At 45.5% G+C, this 17,642-nt stretch overlaps 1 protein-coding gene across 1 annotated transcript in view; it reads left to right on the top strand.

Annotated features, from left to right (window-relative positions):
* The first annotated feature begins 10,875 nt into the window (after positions 1-10,875).
* LOC118376068 (melanin-concentrating hormone receptor 1-like) overlaps positions 10,876-17,642 on the top strand; it is a 14,024-nt gene continuing 7,257 nt past the window's right edge. Inside the window, exon 1 of the mRNA XM_035762736.2 lies at positions 10,876-11,657. Within this exon, the coding sequence (XP_035618629.1) occupies positions 11,245-11,657 (413 nt within the window). The 5' untranslated portion in view covers positions 10,876-11,244. The remainder of the gene's footprint in view (positions 11,658-17,642) is intronic.

The following is a 17,642-nucleotide window of genomic DNA, read 5'->3' as shown; positions in this document are numbered from 1 at the left end:
CCTAGTGGTTAGAGGGGGAGGCAGGTAGCCTAGTGGTTAGAGGGGGGAGGCAGGTAGCCTAGTGATTAGAAGGGGAGGCAGGTAGCCTAGTGGTTTGAGGGGAGGCAGGTAGCCTAGTCGTTAGAGGGGGAGGCAGGTAATCTAGTGGTTAGAGGAGGGAGGCAGGTAGCCTAGTGGTTTGAGGGGAGGCAGGTAGCCTAGTGGTTAGAGGGGAGGCAGGTAGCCTAGTGATTAGAAGGAGGCAGGTAGCCTAGTGGTTTGAGGGGAGGCAGGTAGCCTAGTGATTAGAAGGGGAGGCAGGTAGCCTAGTGGTTTGAGGGGGAGGCAGGTAGCCTAGTCGTTAGAGGGGGTGGCAGGTAGCCTAGTGGTTAGAGGGTGGGGGGGGGCAGGTAGCCTATTGGTTAGAGGGGGGGTGGCAGGTAATCTTGTGGTTAGAGGGGTTAGGTAGCCTAGTGGTTAGATGTGGTCCTTCTGTAGCTCAGTTGGTAGAGCATGGCGCTTGTAACGCCAGGGTAGTGGGTTCGATTCCCGGGACCACCCATACGTAGAATGTATGCACACATGACTGTAAGTAGCTTTGGATAAAAGCGTCTGCTAAATGGCATATTATTAGAGGGGTTAGGTAGCCTAGTGGTTCGAGCGTTGGACCAGTAACGGAAAGGTTGCTGGATTGAATCCTTGATCTGATAAGGTAAAATCTGTCATTCTGCCCCCTGAACAAGGCAGTTAACCCACTGTTCCTAGGCCAGTTAACCCACTGTTCCTAGACCAGTTAACCCACTGTTCCTAGACCAGTTAACCCACTGTTCCTAGACCAGTTAACCCACTGTTCCTAGACCAGTTAACCCACTGTTCCTAGACCAGTTAACCCACTGTTCCTAGACCAGTTAACCCACTGTTCCTAGACCAGTTAACCCACTGTTCCTAGACCAGTTAACCCACTGTTCCTAGACCAGTTAACCCCACTGTTCCTAGACCAGTTAACCCACTGTTCCTAGACCAGTTAACCCACTGTTCCTAGACCAGTTAAACCACTGTTCCTAGACCAGTTAACCCACTGTTCCTAGACCAGTTAACCCACTGTTCCTAGACCAGTTAACCCACTGTTCCTAGACCAGTTAACCCACTGTTCCTAGACCAGTTAACCCACTGTTCCTAGACCAGTTAACCCACTGTTCCTAGACCAGTTAACCCACTGTTCCTAGACCAGTTAACCCACTGTTCCTAGACCAGTTAACCCACTGTTCCTAGACCAGTTAACCCACTGTTCCTAGACCAGTTAACCCCACTGTTCCTAGACCAGTTAACCCCACTGTTCCTAGACCAGTTAACCCACTGTTCCTAGACCGTCATTGAAAATAAGAATTTGTTCTTAACTGACTTGCCTGGTTAAATAAATAGGAGATATCTCTGATAGGAAATATTTGAAATGTCTCCTTTCAGAGAGACTTGAAGCGTTGAATTAGAATATGCCTTGTAGAGACGTTGGCAGGAGGAGACAATGTACAGAGGGTTCTCATTTACAAGTTGCTTCATAGCGCAGCACAGCTTGCAGAATGGTATGGCATTATGTCATATCCTTTTACTGTCGGCCATTGTTGCAAATTAATGCAAGTTCGACCACTTTACGAAGCTTGTTGGTGCTTATCTACTTTTTTTTTTACAAATAATCCTACAGGGGTCCACCCAGGCCAGACGTTTTTGATTGCTATACCTTGTCCGGAAAGTGCATATTCCAATTATTATTTTTTTTTTATTAACCTAGTTTTACCAAATAACACAAAATGTTTTGCAGATGGTCTCTCTCTCTGTCAAAATAAAACATTTTCCTAGAATAACCGCAGTCCCATGACAAAAGATGACAATCAGCATACAATCCCCATTTGGGGGAAAATATCCCTTCTATTGTATTCTGTTATATTACATCATATTCGTGACATTGCCCTATCCGAAATGATGCGGTTGCATGAGGCTTGGTGATCACAGAATCAGTAGAAGATTAAACAAACAGTTAAATGGGAAACATAATCAAAAACAGAAACATGAGGGATGAGTGACTCGCTCATTCCTGGCTTTCGTTGAAAATAAGTTACGCTATAATGCACAGGGTTAAAGACACATTCCGCCTCGTTGTCTTCAGCATCTCTCTCCGCTCACTACAGCTAATTTTGTTTGAATTATTATGTGGATTATAATGAATTAATACATTTTGTTGGGGTTGATGCATTTTTATTTGCTCGGGAAAATCAGATCTGTGACATTGAGTATAGAAATATACAATTGTAAAGGTCTTATTAAGCATTGAATAAATTGCTGGTTTGCCCATTTTTGTCCATTAGGCTACACTTTACAATAGACCCACCCAGCCAGACCATTAGGCTACACTTTACAATAGACCCACCCAGTCAGACCATTAGGCTACACTTTACAATAGACCCACCCAGCCAGGCCATTAGGCTACACTTTACAATAGACCCACCCAGCCAGGCCATTAGGCTACACTTTACAATAGACCCACCCAGCCAGGCCATTAGGCTACACTTTACAATAGACCCACCCAGCCAGGCCATTAGGCTACACTTTACAATAGACCCACCCAGCCAGGCCATTAGGCTACACTTTACAATAGACCCACCCAGCCAGGCCATTAGGCTACACTTTACAATAGACCCACCCAGCCAGGCCATTAGGCTACACTTTACAATAGACCCACCCAGCCAGGCCATTAGGCTACACTTTACAATAGACCCACCCAGCCAGGCCATTAGGCTACACTTTACAATAGACCCACCCAGCCAGGCCATTAGGCTACACTTTACAATAGACCCACCCAGCCAGACCATTAGGCTACACTTTACAATAGTCCCACCCAGCCAGGCCATTAGGCTACACTTTACAATAGACCCACCCAGCCAGGCCATTAGGCTACACTTTACAATAGACCCACCCAGCCAGGCCATTAGGCTACACTTTACAATAGACCCACCCAGCCAGGCCATTAGGCTACACTTTACAATAGACCCACCCAGCCAGGCCATTAGGCTACACTTTACAATAGACCCACCCAGCCAGGCCATTAGGCTACACTTTACAATAGACCCACCCAGCCAGGCCATTAGGCTACACTTTACAATAGACCCACCCAGTCAGGCCATTAGGCTACACTTTACAATAGACCCACCCAGCCAGGCCATTAGGCTACACTTTACAATAGACCCACCCAGCCAGGCCATTAGGCTACACTTTACAATAGACCCACCCAGCCAGGCCATTAGGCTACACTTTAGAATAGACCCACCCAGCCAGGCCATTAGGCTACACTTTACAATAGACCCACCCAGCCAGGCCATTAGGCTACACTTTACAATAGACCCACCCAGCCAGACCATTAGGCTACACTTTACAATAGACCCACCCAGCCAGACCATTAGGCTACACTTTACAATAGACCCACCCAGCCAGACCATTAGGCTACACTTTACAATAGACCCACCCAGCCAGACCATTAGGCTACACTTTACAATAGACCCACCCAGCCAGGCCATTAGGCTACACTTTACAATAGACCCACCCAGCCAGACCATTAGGCTACACTTTACAATAGACCCACCCAGCCAGGCCATTAGGCTACACTTTACAATAGACCCACCCAGCCAGACCATTATGCTACACTTTTACAATAGGACTCATCTCTGACTGACCAGCAGCATCTATCAGTAGTCTAAACAAATTGGGGGGGGGGTTGTCACACCTAGCCGAGCTATTATATTATCCTTTTGTGAATTAATGGAGGTGTGAATGTTTCTGTCCGAGAGTCTCTCTCCTATCACGCTACAGCCCAACAAACAAACAAAAACAGCTGGCAGTTGGCACTGGAGTTGAGAGAGACATTTGGTAAATACAATGGCGCAATTACACTTGACATGTGGATCATTTTCTAAAGATAGGATACGTGTGCCTTACAGCCCGTTACATAAACGAAGAATAGATGTTATCCAAAACTGCAGATAACATACGGCCAGATATTGTGAATCTTGTTGATTTTCTGTCACATCCTGATCTGTTTCACGTGTCTTGTGTTTGTCTGGGGAAGCAACGAGGGATGTGGGGGACTTCTGTCGCCGTTGTGAAGACTGCACAGCGAGAAAGGGCCCCCCGGGGCCGCTCTCATGACAACTGCACAGCGAGAAAGGGCCCCCCGGGGCCGCTCTCATGACAACTGCACAGCGAGAAAGGGCCCCCCGGGGCCGCTCTCATGACAACTGCACAGCGAGAAAGGGCCCCCCGGGCCGCTCTCATGACAACTGCACAGCGAGAAAGGGCCCCCCGGGCCGCTCTCATGACAACTGCACAGCGAGAAAGGGCCCCCCGGGCCGCTCTCATGACAACTGCACAGCGAGAAAGGGCCCCCCGGGCCGCTCTCATGACAACTGCACAGCGAGAAAGGGCCCCCGGGCCGCTCTCATGACAACTGCACAGCGAGAAAGGGCCCCGGGCCGCTCTCATGACAACTGCACAGCGAGAAAGGGCCCCCCGGGCCGCTCTCATGACAACTGCACAGCGAGAAAGGGCCCCCCGGGCCGCTCTCATGACAACTGCACAGCGAGAAAGGGCCCCCCGGGCCGCTCTCATGACAACTGCACAGCGAGAAAGGGCCCCCCGGGCCGCTCTCATGACAACTGCACAGCGAGAAAGGGCCCCCCGGGCCGCTCTCATGACAACTGCACAGCGAGAAAGGGCCCCCCGGGCCGCTCTCATGACAACTGCACAGCGAGAAAGGGCCCCCCGGGCCGCTCTCATGCTCATCTCCAACAGTTCCCAGTGGGGGCTCCCATGGAGAGGTTGGGAGTGGATGTAGTTGGGCCGTTCCCCACCACAGACCTTGGAAACCGCTGGGTGCTCACGGCCATGGACTATTTCACAAAATGGCCCGAGGCCTATGCTCTGCCTGACCAGGAGGCAGAGACCATCGTCGACGCCCTGACAGCGGGGATGTTCAGCAGGTTTGGAGCTGCGGAGTCCATCCACAGCGACCAAGGCAGAAACTTTGAGTCGTGTGTGTTCGCCACCATGTGTGAGAGGCTGGGTATGCACAAGACCCGCACTACTCCTCTCCATCCTCAAAGTGATGGCCTTGTGGAGCGCTTCAACAAAACGCTTGGGCAGCAGCTGGTCATCATCTCTGCCAAACACCAGGGTGACTGGGACAAGCACTTCCCCATGGTCCTCATGGCATGCCGCTCCGCTGTCCAAGACCTCCTGCACGCCTGCCCTCCTCATGCTGGGGAGAGAGATCCGCAATACTGCGGAAATGGCGTTTGGTCGGCGCCTGGATAGCCCTCATGTTCCCCCGGGGCCGGAGTATGCCCGGAGACTCCAGGACCTCCTGGTGACAGCCCACAGGGTTAGCCCCCTGCCACGGATGGAGCCCCCTGTTTCATATCTGGACACTCTGTGACCATCACGGCCATGCAGGGAAAGGAGACCTCCAGGTCGCCCCAGAGACTTTGTTTGTTCCCTCGGGAACGAGGTGGGGTGGGGGGCTGTGTAGCGACCCGCACAGACAGCTGTGTGTTATGTGTTAGGCTATTAGTGGGTTGTGTTGTACTTACCAGTTCCCAGGGCTTGCGGGGTCCGACATGCCAATCAACCTGCTATCTGCCAATCACGGGAATGCTAGGAATGTTCTGATGCTGGGCATCCTGGTGGTTGGTGGAGTGGCGTGGAGGGGGATGGGGCATTGGAAGTTAAGACCAGATTTAGCCATTTTCCTCTCTCTTATGTCTGGCCTTCACAAGAGAAGGTCGCGGTTGTTTTACAGGGTGTCCTTCATTTACTTGGCGTGGCCTACGGCTACGGTTGGGGTAATAAACCATAAATTCGTAAATTCAACCCTCTGTCTGAACAATTGATCCTTTATGATCTAGTCAGGTCATTACAGTATGAATAAATTAATCAAAATAACTTTTTTTAATGAAAATATGTCAATCATTCATTCAAGTTTTAGTTTTATTTTTACATTGTAGAATAATAGTGAAGACATCACAACTATGAAATAACGCATATGGAATAATGTAGTAATTTAACAAATCAAAAATATATTTTCGATTTTAGATTCTTCAAAGTAGCCACCCTTTGCCGTGTTAACAGTTAGCGCCTCCATTTGAGTTCACTTAACAGCCCTTCACTGACATAGAGGTAGGTTATTTAAAGAGTGCATGGTGGGTGGAGGATTTGGCAGACAAATCTATGGATATAGCAGCAGCCTAATTGAATCTGTCAAACAGGTCGGCCAACCAGGTAGGCCTACAGGGCAGAGTCAGAAAGGTTCAGAATGGCAGGCAGGCAGGCAGGCAGGCTCAGGGTCAGGGCAGGCAGAGGTCAGTAATTCAGGGCAGAGTCAGAAAGCTACCGAACGGCAGGCAGGCAGGCAGGAAGGCTCAGGGTCAGGGCAGGCAGAGGTCAGTAATTCAGGGCAGAGTCAGAAAGCTACCGAACGGCAGGCAGGCAGGCAGGAAGGCTCAGGGTCAGGGCAGGCAGAGGTCAGTAATTCAGGGCAGAGTCAGAAAGCTACCGAACGGCAGGCAGGCAGGCAGGAAGGCTCAGGGTCAGGGCAGGCAGAGATCAGTAATTCAGGGCAGAGTCAGAAAGCTACCGAACGGGCAGGCAGGCAGGCTCGGGGTCAGGACAAGCAGAATGGTCAAAACCGGAAGAAGTAGAAAACAGGGACTAGAGCGAACAGGAGTAGGGTATAAAACACGCTGGTAGGCTTGACGACACAAGACGAACTGGCAACAGATGAATAGAAAACACAGGTACAAATGCACATGGATTAATGGGAACAATCACAAGGCAGGTGAAACTATCTCGATCAGTTTTATAGTGGAGATCAGGTTCATTACTTCCTGGCTGGGCTGATGAGACAGTGGATGGCGCGCAGTCAGATGGAACAGAGGAAATAGGCATCGATGTATTTGTAACTTGTGGAATAGACACTGGAATGCGATTTCAACCAATCATATAGAACGTTCCATATCTATCTATCTAGAGTCCTTCACTGTAATATAGAATGTCCCAGATCTATCAATCAATCTATCTATCTATCGATCTATCTACCTAGAGTCCTTTACTGTAATATAGAATGTCCCAGATCTATCTATCGATCTATCTGTCTAGAGTCCTTTATTGTAATAGAGAATGTTCCATATCTATCTATATAGAGTCCTTTATTGTAATACAGAACGTTCCATATCTATCTATCTATCTATCTATCTATCTATCTATCTATCTATCTATCTATCTATCTATCTGGAGTCCTTTACTGTAATATAGAACGTTCCAGATCTATCTGATTGTCACGCCCTGGCCATAGAGAGGCTTTGTATTCTCTATTTTTGTTAGGCCAGGGTGTGACTAGGGTGGGCATTCTATGTCCTTTTTTCTATGTTTTGTATTTCTATGTCTTGGCCTGGTATGGTTCTCAATCAGGGACAGCTGTCTGTCGTTGTCTCTGATTGGGAACCATACTTAGGTACCCTTTTCCCCCCACCTGTTTTGTGGGAAGTTAACGTTGACTTTGTTCAGGACACATGGCCCAAAGCGTCACGGGTTGGTTTTGTTCTTTGTTTTGTCTGTGTCATTTTTAGTAAAAAGAAAATGTACGCTTATCATGCTGCACCTTGGTCCAGTCCTTCAGTCTGCCGTGACGCTGATGTTGTGCTGCTTATCTTATCACAACACTATGACATCCAGTTGAGATCCGAGATGCCAAGTCAAATTATTTATAAAAGGATATCTTTGTGTGTATTTGTTTGACATCATTACCGTTGCCACGAGCAGACTTTCCATCAAAACTATGGACTCTAGCATTAGTAGCCTCTGCTGCCAATCTGCGGCCAACCTCATCTTATTCCTCAGTACTTCTTGGCACTCAAACATGTTACTGCTACTCCTACTGCTCTGTCATAAGCTTCTGGTTGGTGGCCACATGGTCTCTCCTCTGTCTATTGCCTCTCACCTTCCAGCCCTTTCAAGCTGGGTTCACAGCACCTTCGCCTCTCTCCCCCGCTATCTCTCCTCTTCCATCCTATCTTCTCTTCCCTCTGCTCAAACTTTCTCAACCTAGATTCTGCCTCCTCAACCCTCCTCTCCTCCCTTACTGCATCCTTTGACTCCCTATGTCCCCCTATCCTCCAGGGGCTGATCCCGCCATATGTATATATTAGGATCCCCATTAGCTGTTGTGAAAGCAGCAGCTGCTCTCCCCGTGGTCCACACAAAACACTGAAACATGACAGAACACAGAACATGAATAGCCAAGAACAGAACTACATACATTTAAAAATAGGAATAATTAAGGTTTATAAAGAATTTACAGATGCTGGATCTTAATTTGAGCCAGTTTGCTGCAGCAGGAAAATAATCCTGCGGCAACAGGACATTTCAATTATGATGTGGATTATAATTCATGGACATTTTTGTCGGGTTGGATACATTTTTCATTAGTGCAAATCAGTCTAAAATTATTGAATAATTTAAGAAAATCAAATACACCAGAAATGTGCATTTCCTGTTGTGGAGGGACATTCTCAGCAACAAAAGAATGATCAAATGAAGATCCTACATCTGTATTTGGTGTTTCACTAACACTACCAATTGCCTCCCAAAACATCTTCTCCATCCGATATTAATCACATGTTTTAACCTCAAGGAGAATATCCATAATGTTTCTCTACGAAACTGAACATCAACGTTAGGGTAGAGATGAGGCCAGCAATAGACTTGGGGAAAGTTCAGGCCTAAAGCAATTTTTTGGGGTGGGGGCTGCGTGACTTACATGTTCAAACGTGTGTGTGTGTGTGTGTGTGTGTGTGTGTGTGTGTGTGTGTGTGTGTGTGTGTGTGTGTGTGTGTGTGTGTGTGACAGAGAGAGGGGAGAGGGAGAGAGATTGGGAGAGGGAGAGAGAGATTGGGAGAGGGAGGAGAGATTGGGAGAGGGAGAGAGAGATTGGGAGAGGGAGAGAGAGATTGGGAGAGGAGAGAGATTGGGAGGGGGAGGGAGAGGGAGAGGGAGAGAGAGATTGGGAGAGGGAGAGAGAGATTGGGAGCAGGAGAGAGATTGGGAGAGGGAGAGAGAGATTGGGAGAGGGAGAGGGAGAGAGAGATTGGGAGAGGGAGAGAGAGATTGGGAGAGGGAGAGAGAGAGATTGGGAGAGGGAGAGAGAGAGGGAGAGAGAGATTGGGAGAGAGAGAGATTGGGAGAGGGAGAGAGAGATTGGGAGAGGGAGAGAGAGATTGGGGAGAGGGATTGGGAGAGGGAGGAGAGATTGGGAGAGGGAGAGAGAGATTGGGAGAGGGAGAGAGAGATTGGGAGAGAGAGAGATTGGGAGAGGGAGAGAGAGATTGGGAGAGGGAGAGAGAGATTGGGAGAGGGAGGGAGAGAGAGATTGGGAGAGGGAGAGAGAGATTGGGAGAGGGAGAGAGAGATTGGGAGAGGGAGAGAGAGATTGGGAGAGGGAGAGAGAGATTGGGAGAGGGAGAGAGAGATTGGGAGAGGGAGAGAGAGATTGGGAGAGGGAGAGAGAGATTGGGAGAGAGAGAGAGAGATTGGGAGAGGGAGAGAGAGATTGGGAGAGGGAGAGAGAGATTGGGAGAGAGAGAGAGAGATTGGGAGAGGGAGAGAGAGATTGGGAGAGAGAGAGAGAGAGAGAGTGAGACGGAGACATCATATGACAACCTAAGCATGAGATGTTATCAGCCGTGAGTAAGACAGCACTGTCTACTGTTTACTGAACTTGTTTTCTCCTCTGTCTCTTTCTCTCTCTCTCTCTCTCTCTCTCTCTCTCTCTCTCTCTCTCTCTCTCTCTCTCTCTCTCTCTCTCTCTCTCTCTCTCTCTTTCTCACTCTCTCTTTCTCTCCAAAACATCAGCCAGGAAGCATAGGAACTGAGAAGTGGTCTGTGGTCCCCACCTGCAGAACCACTCCTTTATTGGGGGTGTCTTGCTAAATGCCTATAATTTCCACCTGTTGTCTATTCCATTTCCACAACAGCATGTGAAATGTATTGTCAATCAGTGTTGCTTCCTACGTGGACAGTTTGATTTCACAGAAGTGTGATTGACTTGGAGTTACATTGTGTTGTTTAAGTGTTCCCTTTATTTGTTTGGAGCAGTGTATATATATAGTGGGGCAAAAAAAGTATTTAGTCAGCCACCAATTGTGCAAGTTCTCCCACTTAAAAAGATGAGAGAGGCCTGTAATTTTTGTCATAGGTACACTTCAACTATGACAGAGAAAATGAGAAAAAAAAATAATTGTAGGATTTTTTATTTATTTATTTGCAAATTATGGTGGAAAATATGTGTATGAAATTCCTCCCCTTCCTCTGCCAAGGAGCCTCCACTGAAAGGATATTTTTCATTTATAACTAAAGGATCTGTTGACTAAAATAATGTATGATTGTTTAATGATTCTTCATTGAATCGTTGGCTGTATATTTGAAACAATCTGTGCGATTGTGTGATTGACATATAGAAGGCCTCCTACATTCCTCCTTCATGCTATTAGGAAACAACAGTATGTCATTGATGTTGTCCATCTGAATGGAGCGACATTTCATCAAAACATCGTGACACAAGTCAATTTACTTCTGACATGCGCATCAGGGTCCATGGACGAGATGTTTTTCAGAGCAATAAACAGATCAATATTGTTTTTTTTTCGTATGATTTACTCACTTATCTCTCAATCAGTTTTCTCTAAACTTGATTTATGTTTAATGACGTGTTAAATGAACAAGCGAGGGATCTTTTGAATGGAGGAGACTACAATCGGATTTATTTTATCGTTCACTGAGTCAGCGAAAATGAGGTGCGCTATTGGGTAGGGAGAGAGCGCAGAGGAGACGAACGGGGAGGTCCAGTACTGAGTGAATAATGTGTTCTCCAAGAGGCATCAGCTTGTTCCCAAGTTTGGTGAGAACGATAGATCCTTCAGCAGAATCTCATCGAAACACATACTTTAATTGAGCTGTAGTTCATTACAAGATAAAGAAGTGCATCAACCAAAGGTTACGCGCGCAGCGGTTTACCCAGAATAGGTGTCCAAGTTGTACCTCTAGATATTTGGATAGAAGCTAGTACAGTATGACTTGTCGGCTTGACAGTGTTGGTGCTTATCTATAGCATAATACTGATCCGCGCGTTATCAATCAAGACCAGGTCGGCAAATATCTGAAGATCTTAAGATGATTATGAATAGCTCGGACATGTTTTGTAATTACAAAGAAGTAAGTAACTTCACCAACAACTCGTCATGTGTGAACACGACTAAGTCCTCACCCAACTTCATCGACTTGGCGACTTTTATGCACATATTCCCGTCCATATACGGCATCCTGTGTACAATAGGAGTCATCGCCAACGGTTTGGTGATTTACGCAGTGGCGACATGCAAGAAGAAGATGGTCTCGGACATCTACGTGCTGAACTTGGCCGTCGCAGATATGCTCTTCTTGCTGGTGATGCCTTTCAACATTCACCAGCTGGTCCGGGACAGACAGTGGGTGTTCGGGAACTTCATGTGCAAAGCTGTCGTGGTGGTGGATGTTAGCAACCAGTTCACTACCGTGGGGATTGTAACGGTGCTGTGTATTGACAGGTACGTCTCCACCTCTCCAAATTCAACAGGTGTCCGTTTGAACATGACAAAGCATCAATTAGGTCTCCCTCCTCTATTACCTTTATGTATTCAGGTAGATATAACCTGGTGTAGGATATGATTATAACATAGTTATAGGTAACCTATAGGTAATCAAGAAGGAGACATTACTGTTATGCAGCCCAAGAGCAGGGATCTAGTGAGCGGATGATCGGAACCGGAGCATTATTACAAATTCATTTGTAGACTGCAGATTGACCAAGAAGTGGAAACACATATAACATTTGACCGAAATCATTTTCAAACCTACAGTACCAGACAAAAGTGTGAACACACCTACTCATTCCAGAGTTTTTCTTTATTTTTACTATTTTCTACATTATAGAATAATAGTGAAGACATCAAAACTATAAAATAACACATATGGAATCATGTAGTAGCCAAAGTGTTAAACAAATCAAAATATATTTTATATATTTTACCTCGTCCATGCAAAAAGAAAGGAGGACCAAAGCACCTTTCATATAATACATTAATTTGTTAATTTGTCCTTTATTTGTGTTCAATAGAAACAAAGTTTAAAAAATGTATCACCCTTTGCCTTGATGGCAGCTTTGCACACTCTTGAAATTGTCTTAACCAGCTTCACGAGGAATGCTTTTCCAGCAGACTTGAAAGAATTCCCACATATGCTGAGCACTTGTTGGCTGCTTTTCACAAATCATCTCAATTGAGTTGAGGCCGGGTGATTGTGGAGGCCAGGTCATCTGATGCAGGGCTCCATCACTTTCCTTGGTCAAATAGCCCATACACAGCCTGGCGGTGTGTTTTCGGTGTAGTAACCAAAAGAAGTGTTAAACAAATCAAAATATATTGCATTTCTTAGATTTTCTCAACCAGCTTCATGAGGTAGTCACCTGGAATGGATTTCATTCCACACGTTTGCCTTGTTAAAAGTTCATTTGTGGAATTTCTTTCCTTCTTAATGTGTTTTAGCCAATCAGTTGTGTTGTGACAAGGTTGGGGTGCTATACAGAAGATAGACCTATTTGGTAAAAGACCAAGTCCATATTTTGTCAAGAACAGCTCAGAGAAATGAGTCCATCATTACTTTAAGATTTGAAGGTCAGTCGATGTGGAACATTTCAAGAACCTTGAACGTAATATTCAAGTGCAGTCGCAAAAGCCATCAAGCATTATGTTAGGATGAAACTGGCTCTCATGAGGACCGCCACAGGAAAGGAAGACCCATAGTTACCTTCGCTGCAGACGATAAGTTGATTAGAGTTAATTGCACCTCAGATTGCAGTCCAAATAAATGCTTCACAGATTTCAAGTAACAGACACATCTTAACATGTTCAGAGGAGACTGTGTGAATCAGGCCTTTATGATCAAATTGCTGCAAAGAAAACCACTGATGGAGTTAGGATGCTTTGCTGCTGACACTGTCCGTGATTTATTTAGAATTCAAGGCACACTTTACCAGCATGGCTGCTACATGATTCTGCAGCGATACACCATCCCATCTGGTTTTGGGTTTAGTGGGACTGTCATTTGGTTTCCAACAGGACAATGACCCAAAACACACATCCAGGCTGTGTAAGGGCTATTTGACCAAGAAGGAGAGTGATGGAGTGCTGCATCAGATGACCTGGCAATCCACAATCACCCAACCTCAACCCAATTGAGATGGTTTGTCATGAGTTGGACAGCAGAGTGAAGGAAAAGCAGCCGAGAAGTGCTCAGCATATGTGGGAACTCCTTCAAGTCTGTCGGAAAAGCATTCCTCATGAAGCTGGTTGAGAGAATGCCAAGAGTGTTCAAAGCTGTCATCAAGGCAAAGGGTGGTTACATTGAAGAATCTAAAATCTAAAATATACTTTGATTTGTTTAAAACATATTTGTTTACTACATCATTCCAAATGAGTTATTTCATAGTTTTTATGTCTTCACTATTATTCTATATTCAGCAACAAAAGAAATGTCCCTATTTCAGGACCCAGTCTTTCAAAGATAATTCGTACAGTCGTTAAGACACTAAGAGCTTACAGACGGTAGGCAACTAAAGTCCCAGTTATGAAAACTTAGGACACTAAAGAGGCCTTTCTACTGACTCTGAAAACAGAAAAATGCCCAGGGTCCCTGCTCTTCTGCGTAAATGTGCCTTAGGCATGCAGCAAGGAGGCATGAGGACTGCAGATGATGATGGGCAAAAAATTGCAACGTCCGTACTGTGAGACACCTAAGACAGCGCTACAGGGAGACAGGATGGACAGCTGATTGTCCTCGTAGTGGCAGACCACGTGTAACAACACCTGCACAGGATCGGTACATCCGAACATCACACCTGCAGGACAGGTACAGGATGGCAACAACAACTGAGTTACACCAGGGACACACAATCACTCCATCAGCGCTCAGACTGTCCTCAATAGGCTGAGAGAGGCTGGACTAAGGGCTTGTAGGCCTGTTATAAGGCAGGTCCTCACCAGACATCACCGGCAACAACGTGGCCTATGGGCACAAACCCACCGTCGCTGGACCAGACAGGACTGGCAAAAAGTGCTCTTCACTGACGAGTCGCGGTTTTGTCTCACCAGGTCAGATTTGACGGTCAGATTTGCTTTTATCGTCGAAGGAATGAGCGTTACACCGAGGCCTGCACTGTAGTGGGATCAATTTGGAGGTGGAGGGTCCGTCATGGTGTGGTGCGGTGTGTCACAGCATCATCAGGCTGAGCTTGTTGTCATTGCAGGCAATCTCAACGCTATGCGTTACAGGGAAGACATCCTCCTCTCTCATGTGGTACCCTCCCTGCAGGCTCATCCTGACATGACCCTCCAGCATTACCATACCACCAGCCATAATGCTCGTTCTGTGCGTGATTTCGTGCAAGACAGGAATGTCAGTGTTTTGCCGTGGCCAGCGAAGAGCCCGGATCTCAATCCCATTGAGCACGTCTTGGACCTTTTGGATCGAGTGCTAGAGCCATTCCGCCCAGAAATGTTTGGGAACTTGCAGGTGCCTTGTTGGAAGAGCGGGGTAACATCTCACAGCAAGAACTGGCATATCTGGTTCAGTCCATGAGGAGGAGATGCACTGCAGTACTTAATGCAGCTGGTGGCCACACCAGATAATGAACGTTACTTTAGGTTTAACCCCCCCCCCCCCTCCTTTGTTCAGGGACACATTATTAAATATCTGTTAGTCTCATGTCTGTCGGAACTTGTTCAGTTTATGTCTCAGTTGTTATCTTGTTATGTTCATACAAATATTTACACATGTTAAGTTTGCTAAAAATAAACGCAGTTGACAGTGAGAGGACATTTCTTTTTTTGTTGCTGAGTTTACAATGTAGAAAATAGAAAAAAAAACTTGAATGATTAGGTCCACTTTTTTAACTTTTTACTGGTACTGTGTATACAGTGCATTCTGAAGGCATTGAGAGATCTGAAGGTATTCAGAGACCTGAAAGTATTCAGACCCCTGAAAGTATTGAGAGACCGGAAGGTATTCAGAGACCTGAAAGTATTCAGAGACCTGAAAGTATTGAGAGACCTGAAGGTATTCAGAGACCTGAAAGTATTGAGAGACCTTTCTCAGAAGCAGCCTGACCTCTGTCCCCTTTTTCTCCGTCTTTCTTCACGCAAATGACGGGAATTTGGGCCCGTTCCCGAGAAAGCAGTATATCCTTCGAGTCGAACTCGTTAAAGAAAAAAAATCTTCTTCCAGCTAGAGGAGAGTAATCGCTGTTCTGATATCCAGAAGTTATTTCCGGGTCATAAGAGACGGTAGCAGCAACATTATGTAAACAAATAAGTTAAAAAAAATAAGTTACAAACAATAAGAAAAAAAAACACACAAATTAGCACAGTTAGTTAGGAGCCCGTAAAATGTCAGCCATCCCTTCCGGTGCCAATCTATTCTCCGTAGAGTTCTGAGACAGGATTGTGTCGAGACACAGATCTGGGGTAGGGTACCAAAAAATGTCTGCAGAATTAAAGGCCCCCGATAACACAGTGGCCTTCGTCATTCTTAAATGGAAGAAGTTTGGAACCATCAAGACTCTTCCTATTGCTGGCGACCAAGAACCCGATGGTCCCTCTGACAGAAAGCTTCAGAGTTCCTCTGTGGAGATGGGAGAAACTTCCAGAAGGACAACCATCACTGCAGCTCTCCACCAATCAGGCCTTTATGGTAGAGTGGCCAGACGGAAGCCACTCCTCAGTAAAAGGCACATGACAGCCCACTTGGAGTTTGCCAAAAATAACCTAAAGGACTCTCAGACCATGATAAACAAAATTCTTTGGCCTGAATGCCAAGTGTCACGTCTGGAGGAAACCTGGCACCATCCCTATGGTAAAGCATGGTGGTAGCAGCATCATGCTGTGGGGATGTTTTTCAGCGGCAGGGACTGGGAGACTAGTCAGTATCAAGGGAAAGATCAACGGAGCAAATTATAGAGAGATACTTAATGAAAACCTGCTCCAGAGTGCCCAGGACCTCAGTCTGGGGTGAAGGTTCACCTTCAAACAGGACAACGACCTTAAGCACACAGCCAAGACAACGCAGGGCTGGCTTCGGAACAAGCCTCTGAATGTCCTTGAGTGGCCCAGCCAGAGCCCGGACTTGAACCCAATCGAACATCTCTGGAGAGACCTGGAAATAGCTGTGCAGCGACGCTCCCATTAACACCTGACAGAGCTTAAGAGAAGAATGGGAGATACTCCCCAAATACAGGCGTGCCAAGAGTGTAGCGTCATACCCAAGAAGACTTGAGTCTGCATCGCTTCCAAAGGGGCCTCAACAAAGTACTGAGGAAAGGGTCTGAATACTTACTTGTGTGATATTTCCGTTTTTAGTTTTTAATAAATGCTTTGTCACTATGGGGTATTGTGTGTAGATTGATGAGTAAAAAATAATGATTTAATACATTTTAGAATAATACTGTAACGTACAAAATGTGGAAAAAGTCAAGGGGTCTGAATACTTTCCCAATGCAATGTATATGTGTGGGTAAACTTGAGAACAGACTTCCAAAATAAGATTGAATTGGAGCTGATTTCCTGGTCTTTTTAAGGTCTCTTATTTCCATAGTAATATCTCTATGGTTCATATGAAGACATCTCCACAGTAATATCTCTATGGTTCATATGAAGACATCTCTACAGTAAATTCTCTGTGGTCATGAAGACATCTCTACAGTAATATCTCTGTGGTCATGAAGACATCTCTACAGTAATATCTCTATGGTTCATATGAAGACATCTCTACAGTAACATCTCCATGGTCATGATGACATCTCCACAGTAATATCTCTATGGTCCATATGAAGACATCTCTACAGTAATATTTCCGTGGTTCATATGAAGACATCTCTACAGTAATATCTCTATGGTTCATATGAAGACATCTCTACAGTAATATCTCTGTGGTCATGAAGACATCTCTACAGTAATATCTCTATGGTTCATATGAAGACATCTCTACAGTAATATCTCTATGGTTCATAATATCTCTATGGTTCATAGACATCTCAGTAATATCTCTAGGTAATAAGACATCTCTACAGTAATATCTCTATGGTTCATCTCTATGAAGACATCTCTACAGTAATATCTCTATGGTCTCTATAATATTTCTGATATGAGACATCTCTACAGTAATATCTCTATTGTTCATATGAAGACATCTCTACAGACATCTCTACAGTAATATCTCTATGGTTCATATGTAGACATCTCTACAGTAATATCTCTATGGTTCATATGAAGACATCTCTACAGTAATATCTCTATAATATCTCTATGGTTCATATGAAGACATCAATATGAAGACATCTCTACAGTAATATCTCTATGGTTCATTGTTCATAATATCTCTGAAGACATCTCTACAGTAATATCTCTATGGTTCATATGAAGACATCTCTACAGTAATATCTCTATGGTTCATATGAATACATCTCTACAGTAATATCTCTA

Source organism: Oncorhynchus keta, chromosome 4, assembly GCF_023373465.1.
Source record: "Oncorhynchus keta strain PuntledgeMale-10-30-2019 chromosome 4, Oket_V2, whole genome shotgun sequence".
Lineage (NCBI taxonomy): Eukaryota > Metazoa > Chordata > Actinopteri > Salmoniformes > Salmonidae > Oncorhynchus > Oncorhynchus keta.
The sequence above is the reverse complement of the archived record's forward strand: the minus strand, read 5'-3'. Positions and strand labels throughout refer to the sequence as shown.